This window comes from Haliotis asinina, chromosome 9 (genome assembly GCF_037392515.1).
Source record: "Haliotis asinina isolate JCU_RB_2024 chromosome 9, JCU_Hal_asi_v2, whole genome shotgun sequence".
NCBI lineage: Eukaryota > Metazoa > Mollusca > Gastropoda > Lepetellida > Haliotidae > Haliotis > Haliotis asinina.
In genome coordinates, this window is record NC_090288.1 from 64405044 (window position 1) to 64419542 (window position 14499).

Consider the following 14499-nt stretch of genomic DNA (forward strand, 5'->3'; position numbering starts at 1 on the left):
ATCATCAAAGTACAGAAATCATGAGAGTATTACAACACAGGAAACTGTAAACTGTAAAGAAAACACTTACCCTAGCTGTCGTTCTGTCACCTGTCTAATTAGTTGGGGGAAACATGGGCCTTCCGCTACGTTGAGAAGTTGTTTGTTCAATGACGGGTATAAAGCATCTGCACATATCATGTTCCTTCATGCTCCGAATTGTGTCAGGATGGCATTACAAAAGTGGCTTACGAAGACTGTTTCAAAAGCAAAGACACCCGGTCTCCCAGATCCGAGCCTATGTGACAATGAAACTGAAGCACAATTTGTCAAGGCAGCTAACATCGCTGTAGATTTGTTGGAAGATGAGAGAATGCCTGACCTTACAAAGAAAAAGCGAAAACGTGGAGAGTATGGCCTGTATGATGAGGAACTTTGTGCTAAAATCGCTGTTTATGCTATTGAAAATGGAGCCATGAAGGCAACAAGAAAAGTTTCCAGTGAACTAAAGAGGAAAGTCAGTGAATCAACTGTTTGAGGAATGAAAGCTAGCTTTTTAAAGCAACAACAACAAACTGGGGAAGCCCCTCGCCGATTGGTCAAGGCAGTCAGGGGTCAAAGGGCAAAGTTAGGGGAGGACGAAGAAGACATCAGAAAGTGGATTAGAAAAACAAGATTGGCCGGTGGTGCAGTAAATGTCCGTACGCTGCTTGCAGCTGCCAATGGGATAATGAAGAAGTTCCATAAATCAAATCTAAAAGAATTTGGAGGCAGCATTGAGTTGACAGAAGCATGGGCCCGATCTCTCTTACAGCGACTGGATTTTGTCAAGAGAAAGGGAACAAAAGATGTCAAACGTCTTCCATCCGACTTTGAGGCAATAAAAGCAGAGTTTCATGGTCGAGTGGCATCAGTACTCGAAGCGTATGGCATCCCAGATGACCTGGTTATTAACTGGGACCAAACCGGCCTTTCTCTCGAGCCTGGGGGTGATTGGACTATGGAAGAAAGAGGATCGAAACAGGTTACGATATCTGGAATGGGGGACAAACGACAAATCACAGCACTTCTAGCCATGACCAAATCAGGACAACTACTGCCTCCTCAACTGATTTACGCTGGGAAAACAGATCGCTGCCACCCCACTGTCAACTTTCCTGAAGATTGGGACATCACCCATACTGACATGCACTGGAGCACTGAAGATTCCATGTTGAGATTTGCTGAAGAAATGATTGATGCATATGTGATCTCGACCCCTGACGCACTCGGCCAATCAGCCACTCAGAAAGCTCTGTGCATTTTAGACGTGTACAAAGCACATCGCACAGAGTCATTAAGAAAACTTCTAACAGAGAAAAACATTGAAGTTGTTTACGTGCCTGCTTCAAGCACAGACAAACTACAACCTCTGGATTTGGCTGTGAACAAAAACTTTAAAGATGAACTGAAACATGCGTTTCATGTTTGGTATTCAAGGGAAGTAGTGCGTCAGTTAGAGCAACAGGAAGAAGCCAGTGCTGACGACCCAACATCCGCTGTTTCTGTTGACATTAGAACCAGTATTGTGAAACCACTACATGCGCAATGGATTATCCAGGCCTACGACAACATATCCAAGAGGAAGGATTTAATCAAAAGCGGATTCCGCCAAGCTGGACTTTTGGACTAATTCACTAGTAGCAGGTGACCTGACATTTTTAATTTACAAGTCGTGTGTATCGTGTGAATCAGAGACACTGAAAATGACGTGTTGAATCAACTATTTAATTTGTTTTTATGTATCTGTTTGTTTCACTGCGTCATGAATGAATGAAGTGTCCTTGTAGTCAAATTACTAGCAATACAAAATGAAAACTCAAGGCTCTTTGTTTGTTTTTATTTTCACAATTTATCATAATTATTTGCGGAGGTTTTATTTTTGTGGATAATTTTTTTGCGCGAAAAGCGCGAAAATTAAACCCCCCGCGAATAATAATGATTTTACAGTACTTGTTCAGAAGAAATTCTAGTTCACAAATTAGTGTCTGCACTGATCAATGACAAGAGTGAGAATGATCACTAAGGAATGGTCACATGTCTAGGCAGTGAAGTGTGAAGCGTGCCTCTGGCGAGAGACAGCCAGATGTTCAGGAAGGGCTACAACATGGTGGGTGGGTGCTTGAGGCATGCCTCTGGCAAGAGACAGCCAGATGTTCAGGAAGGGCTACAACATGGTGGGTGGGTGCTTGAGGCATGCCTCTGGCGAGAGACAGCCAGATGTTCAGGAAGGGCTACAACATGGTGGGTGGGTGCTTGAGGCATGCCTCTGGCAAGAGACAGCCAGATGTTCAGGAAGGACTACAACATGGTGGGTGGGTGCTTGAGGCATGCCTCTGGTGAGAGACAGCCAGATGTTCAGGAAGGGCTACAACATGGTAGGTGGGTGCTTGAGGCATGCCTCTGGCAAGAGACAGCCAGATGTTCAGGAAGGGCTACAACATGGTGGGTGGGTGCTTGAGGCATGCCTCTGGTGAGAGACAGCCAGATGTTCAGGAAGGGCTACAACATGGTGGGTGGGTGCTTGAGGCATGCCTCTGGTGAGAGACAGCCAGATGTTCAGGAAGGGCTACAACATGGTGGGTGGGTGCTTGAGGCATGCCTCTGGCAAGAGACAGCCAGATGTTCAGGAAGGGCTACAACATGGTGGGTGGGTGCTTGAGGCATGCCTCTGGCAAGAGACAGCCAGATGTTCAGGAAGGGCTACAACATGGTGGGTGGGTGCTTGAGGCATGCCTCTGGCAAGAGACAGCCAGATGTTCAGGAAGGGCTACAACATGGTGGGTGGGTGCTTGAGGCATGCCTCTGGCAAGAGACAGCCAGATGTTCAGGAAGGGCTACAACATGGTGGGTGGGTGCTTGAGGCATGCCTCTGGTGAGAGACAGCCAGATGTTCAGGAAGGGCTACAACATGGTGGGTGGGTGCTTGAGGCATGCCTCTGGCAAGAGACAGCCAGATGTTCAGGAAGGGCTACAACATGGTGGGTGGGTGCTTGAGGCATGCCTCTGGCAAGAGACAGCCAGATGTTCAGGAAGGGCTACAACATGGTGGGAGGGTGCTTGAGGCATGCCTCTGGTGAGAGACAGCCAGATGTTCAGGAAGGGCTACAACATGGTGGGTGGGTGCTTGAGGCATGCCTCTGGTGAGAGACAGCCAGATGTTCAGGAAGGGCTACAACATGGTGGTGGGTGCTTGAGGCATGCCTCTGGCGAGAGACAGCCAGATGTTCAGGAAGGGCTACAACATGGTGAGTGGGTGCTTGAGGCATGCCTCTGGTGAGAGACAGCCAGATGTTCAGGAAGGGCTACAACATGGTGGGTGGGTGCTTGAGGCATGCCTCTGGTGAGAGACAGCCAGATGTTCAGGAAGGGCTACAACATGGTGGGTGGGTGCTTGAGGCTGAGATAAGTTCACAAGAATATGATTAGTTCACATAATAGGCTAATCCACCACCCCTAATTGCCTTAAAGAATGGGAAAGTGGTTTACCTGAAAGTGGACATCAGTCACATCTATCAGCTTGGGCCCACTCCTGGAAAACATGAATGGCATATTGGCACACATATGGAGATATCACATGCAATAAGCATGTGATGCGGCTCAAAATGTGATCATTTTTATGTTCTTCATTATAGAACTTATGACGACATTAGAGAACTTATGACGACATTAGAGAACTTATGAAGACATTATAGAACTTATGAAGACATAAGAGAACTTATGAAGACATTATAGAACTTATGAAAAATCAATGTAAATTGGAAAATATAGCTGACATTAGAGAACTTATGACGACATTAGAGAACTTATGAAGACATTATAGAACTTATGAAGACATTTGAGAACTTATGACGACATTAGAGAACTTATGAAAAATCAATGTAAATTGGAAAATATAGCTGTCACAGGAAGGCCCCACTTTCTAATTTTGTATGGTTGTGTTAGACTGTGTGTTGTTAAAGGAAGATGTTTGGACAAGTAAGGCTGTGTTGTCACCTGGTATTGCTGTAGAGGCTGGCAAACTGCTGGACCACATTCTTGACGACTTCATATGAACGTGTTACAAAACAGTGCAGCTCCTGCAATACCATTGACAAGTTTCTTACCAACATACTTCATTGACAATCTTCTTACCAACATACTTCATTGACAAGTTTCTTACCAACATACTTCACTGACAATCTTCTTACCAACATACTTCATTGACATACTTCTTACCAACATACTTCATTGACAAGTTTCTTACGAACATACTTCATTGACATATTTCTTACCAACATACTTCACTGACAATCTTCTTTCCAACATACTTCATTGACAATCTTCTTACCAACATATTTCATTGACAATCTTCTAACCAACATACTTCATTAACAAGCTTTTTACAAACGCACTGTTAGCATATTTGGAGGGATCATGATATGAACATTAGTCAGAGCGAAGTTTCTTACCAACATACTTCATTGACAATCTTCTTACCAACATACTTCAGTGACATACTTCTTACCAACATACTTCATTGACAAGTTTCTTACGAACATACTTCATTGACATACTTCTTACCAACATACTTCACTGACAATCTTCTTTCCAACATACTTCATTGACAATCTTCTTACCAACATATTTCATTGACAATCTTCTAACCAACACACTTCATTAACAAGCTTTTTACAAACGCACTGTTAGCATATTTGGAGGGATCATGATATGAACATTAGTCAGAGCGAAAAGTCTCTGTACCATTAATCTGACCATGGTTGGTGTAAATATCACTGAGATGGTGCACTGACAATTTCAGTAAAGGATTTCAGTAAATACATTTCAAAACTATTGAAATTTTTAATAAAGTTACTAATTTTGAATATAAACTAATAAAAGATAAGAAGAAGAATACAAAGTCATCAATATCCCTTACAACAGAAAAATACTCTTCATGAATATGAAAATGAAATTCCGATTATGTCAAATGTTTTGGCATGTATGTAGCAAAGGGAAGTAAAGAGAAGCAAAGAGAGTACTGAATGGTTTTTAAGTTCTGCTCCATAAAGGAACAATACCACCAACTTCAGTTGAAGCCAAACTTGTTGCCATGGAAACACACAAAAAATTCTAATCAGAATTCCTAAACTACCAAATGTCACCAGTACCGATCTATTTGCCAAGTTTGGTGATGAAACAGTGAACAGTTTTACAGTTCTGCTCCAGAAAAGAGTGAGTGAGTTTAGTTTTACACCGCACTCAGCAATATTCCAGCTATTGGCGCCGGTCTGTAAATAATCGAGTCTGGACCAGACAATCCAGTAATCAACAACATGAGCATCGATTTGTGCAACTGGGAACCGATGACGTGTCAACCAAGTCAGCGAGCCTGACCACTCGATCCCGTTAGTCGCCTCTTACGACAAGCATAGTCGCCTTTTGTGGCAAGCATGAGTTGCTGAAGGCCTATTCTACCCCGGGACCTTCACAGGTCCTCCGGAAAAGAACACTAGGACCAATTTGAGTCAAAGTCAAACTTGTTGCCATGGCGATGCCAAAAACATTTAATTCAGAAATCTAAAACTACGAAATGGTATCATTACACCACCAGACCTATCTAGGCTGTGTAATAAAAAGTTCAAATGCTCATGCAGACTTTGAATATTCTGACATAACCATAGCAATTCATTCAAAGAAGAGTGAGTGAGCCCTGCAAAAAAGCCACTAAAACAGCATAAAAAGACTGGATATAATTCAAGGCCTCCAATGTAACCATTTCATCTATGTAATCGTTCCAAATTTCCCAGGGGGATGCATCTCCAAACCATCTCCAGTGAACTGGCGGTTCCACCTCTACCCTGGGGATGACCAGATCTCAGTATTGCCACTGCAGTAATGCTACATCACCAGAGTTTAGTTTCATCTGTCAATGTCAGCACACTTGTGTCGAGGTTTATTCTCTACATCATGACCATAGCAAGCATACCTGCAGCAATGGAATAATCTTGCCCATCTGTACCTGGGCGTCTCCATCTGCCAGGCCTGTCTCAGGCTCTGCAACAGTCACAACAAACACGACTGTCATCAATGCAAACACCTTAAAACATTATACTGACTGCAACCATTATATTTGTACTTTAGGTACAGTAAAAAATAACAAGGCAAATCATCAATTCCAAACCCATGGGATTACCCGTCCAGCGTGTTACGTCGCTATCTTACCATGAAAAAGTCTCCTTCACAATTTGTTGGACATCAACACTTCAACTTCTTTCAGGATTATTCTACAGAATCCCTTATGAAACTGAATTTTGAGCAGACACCTGTTATCAGCAATGCATCACTGAAACAGGACTCGATTCCAAATGTAAACAGGTTCATGGTATATTTCACAATAGATTTGCACACAATAATGTTCAGTAGTCAAGCTAGTTCTTACTCTTACCTCCTTCCCCATAGAACAGCAAGGCATTAAAGAACTTGGTCTCTGCCTCATGTTTCAAGGTGTCCATCTCAGAACACAAGGATGCTAGGACTGTGATGATCTTGTTGAAAATCTTGTTGTCTGTTCTAATCAGCTGAAGCAAGCTTGTTTGTTCATATGGTAGAAACTGAAAACATACGAACTAGTGTGATTACTGAAATTCTCTGAATTAAACTAAAAGAGTGCACGTTAAAAGTACTTTCCCAAAACAGCTGTAACCATAGTAACTGTACCCTGTTAACCAGACTTGTAGCTCTGCAGAACTTCCATTGATGTATTATTTTAAGCACACCCAGTCTGAAAATCAACTGTGCCTCATAAAGCGAAGCTTCCAGTTCATCATGAGTAGCTTCCTAGCTTTTGACAACAAAGCAATCATTGGGTGCTGTTAGCATTCAAATACCATGTGTATGAATACACAAACATTAAAGCTGAGCATGAATTGATATGTGCACACAAAAGGTGAATGGGTGAGTGAGTGACTTTACTTTTACACCACCTTTAGCAATATTGTTAAAATCTAAATATTTTAGATATTTAAATACTTACCTTACCATAGGTCTATAGCATATTAGTGAGTGAGTGAGTGAGTGAGTTTGGTTTTACGCCGCTTTTAGCAATGTTCCAGCGATATCATGGCGGGGGACACCAGAAAATCGGCCTCACACACTGTACCCACATGGGGAATCGAACCTGGGTCTTCAGCGTGGCGAGCGTACGCTTTAACCACTAGGCTACCCCACTGCCCCCTATAGCATATTACCTCAAGCTTCACTAAGTAGGAGATCTGACAGTTGAGCTCTGAATGGCTACCTCACAATCGACAACTATCATGAGATGGCAGTATCTGAATCTCCCAACTGCATGCGACATGCATGTAGACTCCACGAGAACTTCACTTTTACTTCTCACGTAAGTACAAGACCCCCATAGACAAAGGTAAGTAAGATCATACCTTATAGTTGCTGTGCAACCACCAGTGGTCTGAAAGACTACAACCCCTCCATATAAAGTCCCCCAAATAATGGCTAGCAAATACTGTAGAGGACCGCCAGAAGCATCCAGCCATAATGTCGGGAACTGTACAGTTTCTGTGCAGGGCCACTGTTGATCCTAACGCTCGAAAGTCGTGCGGGTTGGTAGATGAGGGGTGCAGAAGATTCTGTGCGTCGTAAGCCGCCAGGATGGTCTGCTGCAACCATAAGGCTACTGTATTTCTGGTGACTTCCCCTCTAGCAGTCATGGAAAAAGGCAGGAACAACCTCTTCCTAGTTCCCCGACAAGGAGAGGACTTCTTGATATATAATGTGAGGGCCAGAACCGGACAAAGTATCAGCTCTTCCCGATCCTCTGGTCCGATGATGGTAGTAACAGGGGAGATGGTGAATAACCTGTCTGATAGACCTGGCATCTGGTTCTTCGCCAGGAAATCCCAGAGAAGGCCCAAGTGTGCAGCTCCATGTCTGGTCTGTTCAAACCGGACCCTAGTAACATCCAGAGTGTGAATTTCACTAACTCTCGCCGCTGTAGCTAGCGTCAACAGAAACACTGTCTTCCTCATTAAGTTGTCAAACGATGCCCTGTTCAGCGGCTCGTCGGGGCTGTAGCATGACGTTCAGGTCCCATGCAGGTGGCCGGAACTTAACCTTTTGGTCCTCCAGCTTGAATGCCTTCAACATGGCAATCAGTTCCGGGATCTTCAAGACCTTCCTATCTCCCCTGACAGCTAACACTGAATTTAATGCTGACAGGTAAGTCCCAATGGTACTGCCCCTGAGTTTCCTCATGCACCAGAAAACTCCGCCAGAAACTGGGGTGACGCTAACAACGGGTCCTGCGACTTTTGGTCACAGAAAATGTAGCCCACTTGCCATCATAGAGTGATCGAGTGGAAGCTGTGTGCACCCGTCCAATGATCCTCGCCACTTGAGATGAGTAACGCTTTGGCCCTCAAAGTCCTTTGCAGATGGTCTGGGTGCATAGATGAAACCACGCCCTGTCCGGGTGCAATGTCTGACTGTGGGGATGGCGTGGCAACTGCTCCCACTCTGGAAGCTGGGACGGCGGCACAAGTCTGGGAACCACGTCCTCACTGGCCACCAGGGTGCGACCAAAAGCAGATGGATCTTCACCATGATCTTGAGTTTCGCCATTGCCGCTGGTACTAGCACTGGCGGAGGGAAGGCATACGCATCCAGCCCCTCCCAAGACAAGACAGAGTTGACCACCCATGCTGCCGGGATTGGTATCTGAGACACGTACACTGGAAGCTGAGCGTTGAACTTCGTGGCAAATAGGTCCATCAATGGGCACCCGTGATCTTGTCGTATGAGCCAAAATATCTCCGGGTGAAGCATCCACTCAGTTGGATGGCTTCCCTGGTCTGGACAGCGCATCGGCATGCTCTGTCCTCAATGTTGTTTGCGTCTGATCCAGTAGGGACTTGGACCTGGTTGTCCCCTGTCTCAAAATCAGCCATGCGACACTCGCGTTGTCTGAAACAATCAATAGGTCGGAGTGGCATAGAAGCGACATCCAGTGGCCTACAGCTAGAATCACTGCTTCCAGCTTGAGATTGTTGATGTGCCACCCTGCTTCTACATCGGACCAGAGCCCCGAGGTTGTCTGATCGTTGAGGTGCGTACCCCAACCTTGGAGTGACACATTGACAAATAGTTCGTGGTCCTGCACACCTCGGTCAAGCAAACTCCGTCAGAGATGTTCAACTCGATCGTCCACCACCGCAGGTATTGGTGCAGATGTGCCGGAAGCAACAGCCATGCCGTAACATCGTCTGCCTGTACGGGAGGAGGTACTTCTGTAACATTCTTAGCATCAGGCGCCCTCTGCGTGTTAAGTCCTGCGCCAACATCAGTAGGCCTAACAGAGACTGCCACTCCCTGAGAAGCAGCAGTTCCAACAGTCCCTTCGCTACAAACCGGGAAATCTTTTCCCACCAGTCGAGAAGGATCTGAACACGGTTATACCAGCACCCGCTAAACACCAATTCCTGCACGGGATGCAACTGCTCCAGGGGACGGATAGCAAAGTCAAGCTGTCTGCGTAGCAAACTGAGCTTTGAACTGGTTGAGCAGGCAATCGTCTATGTATGTGTTGACGTGTGCCAATGCACCAAACCCTGGGGCTGATCTCTCCAAACCCACATATCTGTTGCTTGAGATGCACCCACAGGCGCTGGTAACCAGATGCGCTCCTCTCTCGGGGTCGCTTCTGTAAAGTCCGGGACCAACAGAGGAGCCCTAGTCAGAGGCACCGTCTGCTCCTGAGATGCGCCCGACGACATCGAAGGAGTAGGTACAAGTAACGCTCGAAGTATCAGTTGTACCTCCAGGTGCCTCGACAAGTCCACCCAACCTCCCATCTGGGAGGTTGGCATCCGTGCCGGTATCTGCAGCAGCATCGGTAACGGCGTCAGAGTCAGCATCAGCGTCAGGTCCACCCTCGCAGAAGTATCAGATGCCGCCCCAGGCAGCTCCAGTGCTGTCTGCAACTCCAGCGTACAAGGTACAGATAATCTGGATCCTGAAGAGGACGCAAGGGAACATGACATCTTAGGCAACTTCTGAGTCGTCCTCTTCCTGACCACCGCCCAAAAACACTTAAATTCTGCACTAGCCATTCAAGATTGAATAGCAATTCAACTCTGTCAGATCTCCTACTAAGCGAAGCTTGAGGTAATATGCTACAGACCTCTGGTAAGGTAAGTAAAATATTTACAGCAATATCATGGCACGGGACACTAGAAATGAGCGTAACACAGCGCACCCATCTGTGCAATCAAACCCAGTCTTCAGTGTGATGAGCGAATGTTTTAGGCACTAGGATACTCCAGACAAAAGAGGGACTCAAGACAATAAACATGATAAAGTCAAGGAGATGTCATTATTCTTGGTGTGCTCCAGTGACATGAAGATATATGGTCACAGGAAGTGTAGATCTTCTTTGAGAGGAAGTGGAAGTTGGAGCAGTAAGGAATGATAATGTATGGATGAACAACTTTGCAATTACAGCAACAGAATAAGGATAGATGGGATAATATGAGTGTGAGGACATGTTTGTGTAGAACATTCAGCATCTGGACTGCAATTACATACGGAAGGGTGTTAACATTTAACAACACATACGTTGTTATCCTTCCTTATGTGTACACCATCCTGCATCCTACCTGGAGAGCTATAGGGTCAAGTGTCATGTCCCAGGAATCTCCGATGGAGTCATCCAAAGCATCTTCAATGTCCTTTAGCTGCGAGGCATAGTCCTCAAGGAAACTACCATACTTCTTCAGCTGAAGTTCGCCAACTATTTCTGAAGATGCACAAAGGTAAATATAAGAGGAAGCTTTAAGGAGAATGTTTAACTAAGCATGTTTACTGAGTGGGTATTGTACCTATGAGGAAAATCAAACCCAGGTCTTCGGCATGACAAGCCAACACGTTTAGTTCAACCACTAGGCTACCCTAGCGCCCCATAAGGATACTCAAGATTAATTATGTGATGTGAATAGCAGCATACCTCTGTAAGAAAGAGAACAGCAATTTGATTTTTCACTATTTATGGATGGGCCAATCAGTGTAGGGTTAACAAATCATGCCTGGTATTCTGTCTGCATTGCACATTTTAACTGCATTCAGAATTATTCAAGATTCTTTTAATCACAAATATTTAGACATTGAAAAGATCTAATTTCGATTTTCTTCAACTGATACATTATTTTGTTGTAGTGGGTGAACATGCATTGCTATTATCACATAGTGTAAACACAAATATTTAGCGTTGATTACACGATGCCATTTAGAAAGTGGTCAAATGCAACATATGTCATTTTTGGGATTTCACTTTCTTGGTAAAGTACAAATTCTAGTACTTTTTTTCGGTTGAGTCCCATCCGGGATTCGAACCCGCACCCTCTGAGTCAGGCACCTAATCGCCAGCACACAAAGTCAGCCGCCTAGCCCGCTCAGCCACCGCGACTTCCACAAAAATGAAAGTCGGACAACTGGTAGTCTAGACTGCGTACTTTGTGTACCCCTCTGATGAGTGTAAATTGGCACGGCTCCCACGGCCGAAAGCTATGATTACACGATGCCATTTAGAAAGTGGTGTGCTGGCGATTAGGTGCCTGACTCTGAGGGTGCGGGTTCGAATCCCGGATGGGACTCAACCGAAAAAAGTACTAGAATTTGTACTTTACCAAGAAAGTGAAATCCCAAATATGACATATGTTGCATTTGACCACTTTCTAAATGGCATCGTGTAATTACACGATGCCATTTAGAAAGTGGTGTGCTGGCGATTAGGTGCCTGACTCTGAGGGTGCGGGTTCGAATCCCGGATGGGACTCAACCGAAAAAAGTACTAGAATTTGTACTTTACCAAGAAAGTGAAATCCCAAATATGACATATGTTGAAATATTTAGCGCTTTTTCATACTTTAGCATATATTTTTGCTGCATACTTCAACTTTGCTATATCAAATCATACACAAATCTGGAGCTTATCTGGAGCACTCCATTACTCTGCAAACCTTTGAACAGTGTTTCCCCAAATTATGCTGGATGTATTTGCTAAAAGATCAACTCCCCACAACGTTATACAACCATATGCAACTTTGCAAGATTTGTAAAGGGAGTGTTTTGTCACAAGGGGTCCAAAACGAACAAACAAAACAAAAAGCCCCAAATGATCCTAAATGTGTGCTTGATTGGAGGCGGAGACAGAGACATTAACCCGAACTCTTAGACAACTAACAGGTCGATCTGGAAATCATGACATGAGTGATTTAACGCTACAATCATTTGGAAACTGAAATTTTACAACGAACTGTTGTATATTAGCAACACAATAGGGGTGGGTCAGACAAGACCAGCAGTAAATATTATTGTCATTTTGCTTACTTAAGGATCCATCATCAAATTTGTCAAACTCCCAGTCTGCCGTAGTTGTACCGGAGGCTGCCATTTTCGTCGGCACGCCTCCTTACCTCGCCTCGTGTCACCAAGTCAACAAATTGCTTATCTGGGTTACAGAATCTGAAAAGACAAGCACATCATGGTTATGTGCATTACATCCCTGAAATATACACCATGATTTACCAGTTAAGGGTGTATCACTATCAGTGTTTGTACCATGCCAAAAGACTCACATTTTCGCAAAACCGGAAGTGGAATAAGTATCATGTGATGTTTTGTCACGTGACAAGCCTTTAAAAACCGAGTCACGTATATTTAACCGGATCAACACCGTATAATGCAACAAGCAGCGTCATCTCCTTCAGTCAGGGATAGATGTTGTAGAGTATCCCTGCTTCAGTGTAGCGTTCAATTTACATTCGAATAACACGTGCACGTGTCAGTCAGAGCTACTTACTACTTTTTCCAAGAATTTTACTTCTTACACTAGGACAGTGCACCAAGCCAGCCTTGAAATTCAAAACGGGGATGTGCACTTGTGAAAGCACATAAAACCTCTATCAAAACCTATGAATGGGAAGATGTCTCCCCGGAAAGGTAGAAACTGCCATTCAAAGTCAGAGTTTGAAGACCGCTAGAATCGCCAGGAATGAGCTAAACAATGGAATTGGCATCTTCACTTGACATAAAATCTTTATAACGGAAGGTAAACTTGTACTCCTCTCACACATCAACCTACTTTCAGGCATATAACTGTTCGCATATGTGTTTTTGTCAAAACATGAAAATACAAAGCGGATTATGACTTACACCCTGCAAGTAATAAATGTATGTAGAGTAATTGTGAAATATGTTTAAGTGGTGGTACACCGCTGTTGAGAAGTAATGTCATTTGGAGAGTAGCCTGTGTCACTTTACGAGCGTTTCAGCCGTCGTCGCGCTGACATGTCAGAATCCACGTAAAATCCTACTGTATGTGTAATCCTGTCATCCCTACAGTTAACCCATTGTCAGGTTGAGGTTGCTGGTAACACCGAGGAAGGACATAATGGTCAGGAAATGTACAATATAACCCAGGATACTCACTACCACAGTTGTAGTAACGATAAAAAATGACATCATGATGTAACTTCCATATGAAGCGATGAGATGTAACGATAATATGGGAATGGTAACACTGTCATGTATTTAGCCTCCATTTTGGGATTATCATAAGTCTGAATACAATCGGATGGTGTCTTCTGAAGGACGTTTCATTCATGAGGAATGAAATGCATAAGTTCATCATCTTTTAAAGCAGTTTGTCCGTACTTTACGTGAACCACAAAGTAGCATATGATACATGGAAACTATAAAAATAATAATAATATGATAGATATCTGATACCATATGGCATAGTTTGTTTAAGTACACGATGTAATCAATGGAAAAATATCAATGATTGCACGATTTAATGTTTATTACATAGTCTTAACATATATATGTGCTGCTCAACTAAGTTCTTCGGGTATACATATTAACGACCCAACAACTGGAAGTCACCTGCATATACTATAACTGCAGCAAAGGGTAAACAAGTTTATTACATCTGTCTTATCGCCATCTTATCACCTGCTTGTCAAGTCCAGCATTGTCTGTGGACCGTTACAGGGTTCAGTCGTACAGTAATGAGCACGGAAGCTCACACACATAGATATACACTTACACACATGTCAGCTGATCTATTACTAAACTGACACTGTAATCATACATGCACACATTATCAAGTGTGGTTACTGCATCTTATCGTGCATAAACTAAGTCCTACAAGGATGACGACTAACAAAACGTCTGGACGATGCCGTCACTTTTTCCGTCCCACGTTCACAGCCATCTAGTTCCCCGAGATTGTACAAGAATTACACATACCGGGTCCTCAAAGCGGAGAATACACATGTTGGTGGCCTGGATAGCCGCATTGTTCTCTCTGGAACTTCTAGGTTGTGATGATAAAGCAAACTGGTCATCTTCCGTGTTTCTGTGATAATAAAGGGAGCCTCTGCTGTCAGACTCACAGGCCCGAATATTGACGGTCACATTCGTTGA

At 44.0% G+C, this 14499-nt stretch overlaps 1 protein-coding gene across 2 annotated transcripts in view; it reads right to left on the reverse strand.

Annotated features, from left to right (window-relative positions):
* LOC137297068 (WASH complex subunit 4-like) overlaps nt 1–12681 on the reverse strand; it is a 74550-nt gene extending 61869 nt beyond the window's left edge. Inside the window, exons 1-7 of one of the 2 annotated variants that reach the window (XM_067829037.1) lie at nt 12648–12681; nt 12400–12534; nt 10671–10810; nt 6446–6611; nt 5987–6054; nt 4015–4097; nt 3508–3550 (exon numbers count right to left, since the gene is read on the reverse strand). In XM_067829037.1, coding sequence (XP_067685138.1) covers nt 3508–3550; nt 4015–4097; nt 5987–6054; nt 6446–6611; nt 10671–10810; nt 12400–12463 — 564 coding nt within the window. In that variant the 5' untranslated portion in view covers nt 12464–12534; nt 12648–12681. The remainder of the gene's footprint in view (nt 1–3507; nt 3551–4014; nt 4098–5986; nt 6055–6445; nt 6612–10670; nt 10811–12399; nt 12535–12647) is intronic. The other variant, XM_067829038.1, reaches the window with a different exon arrangement.
* Between the last annotated feature and the right edge of the window lie 1818 nt (nt 12682–14499).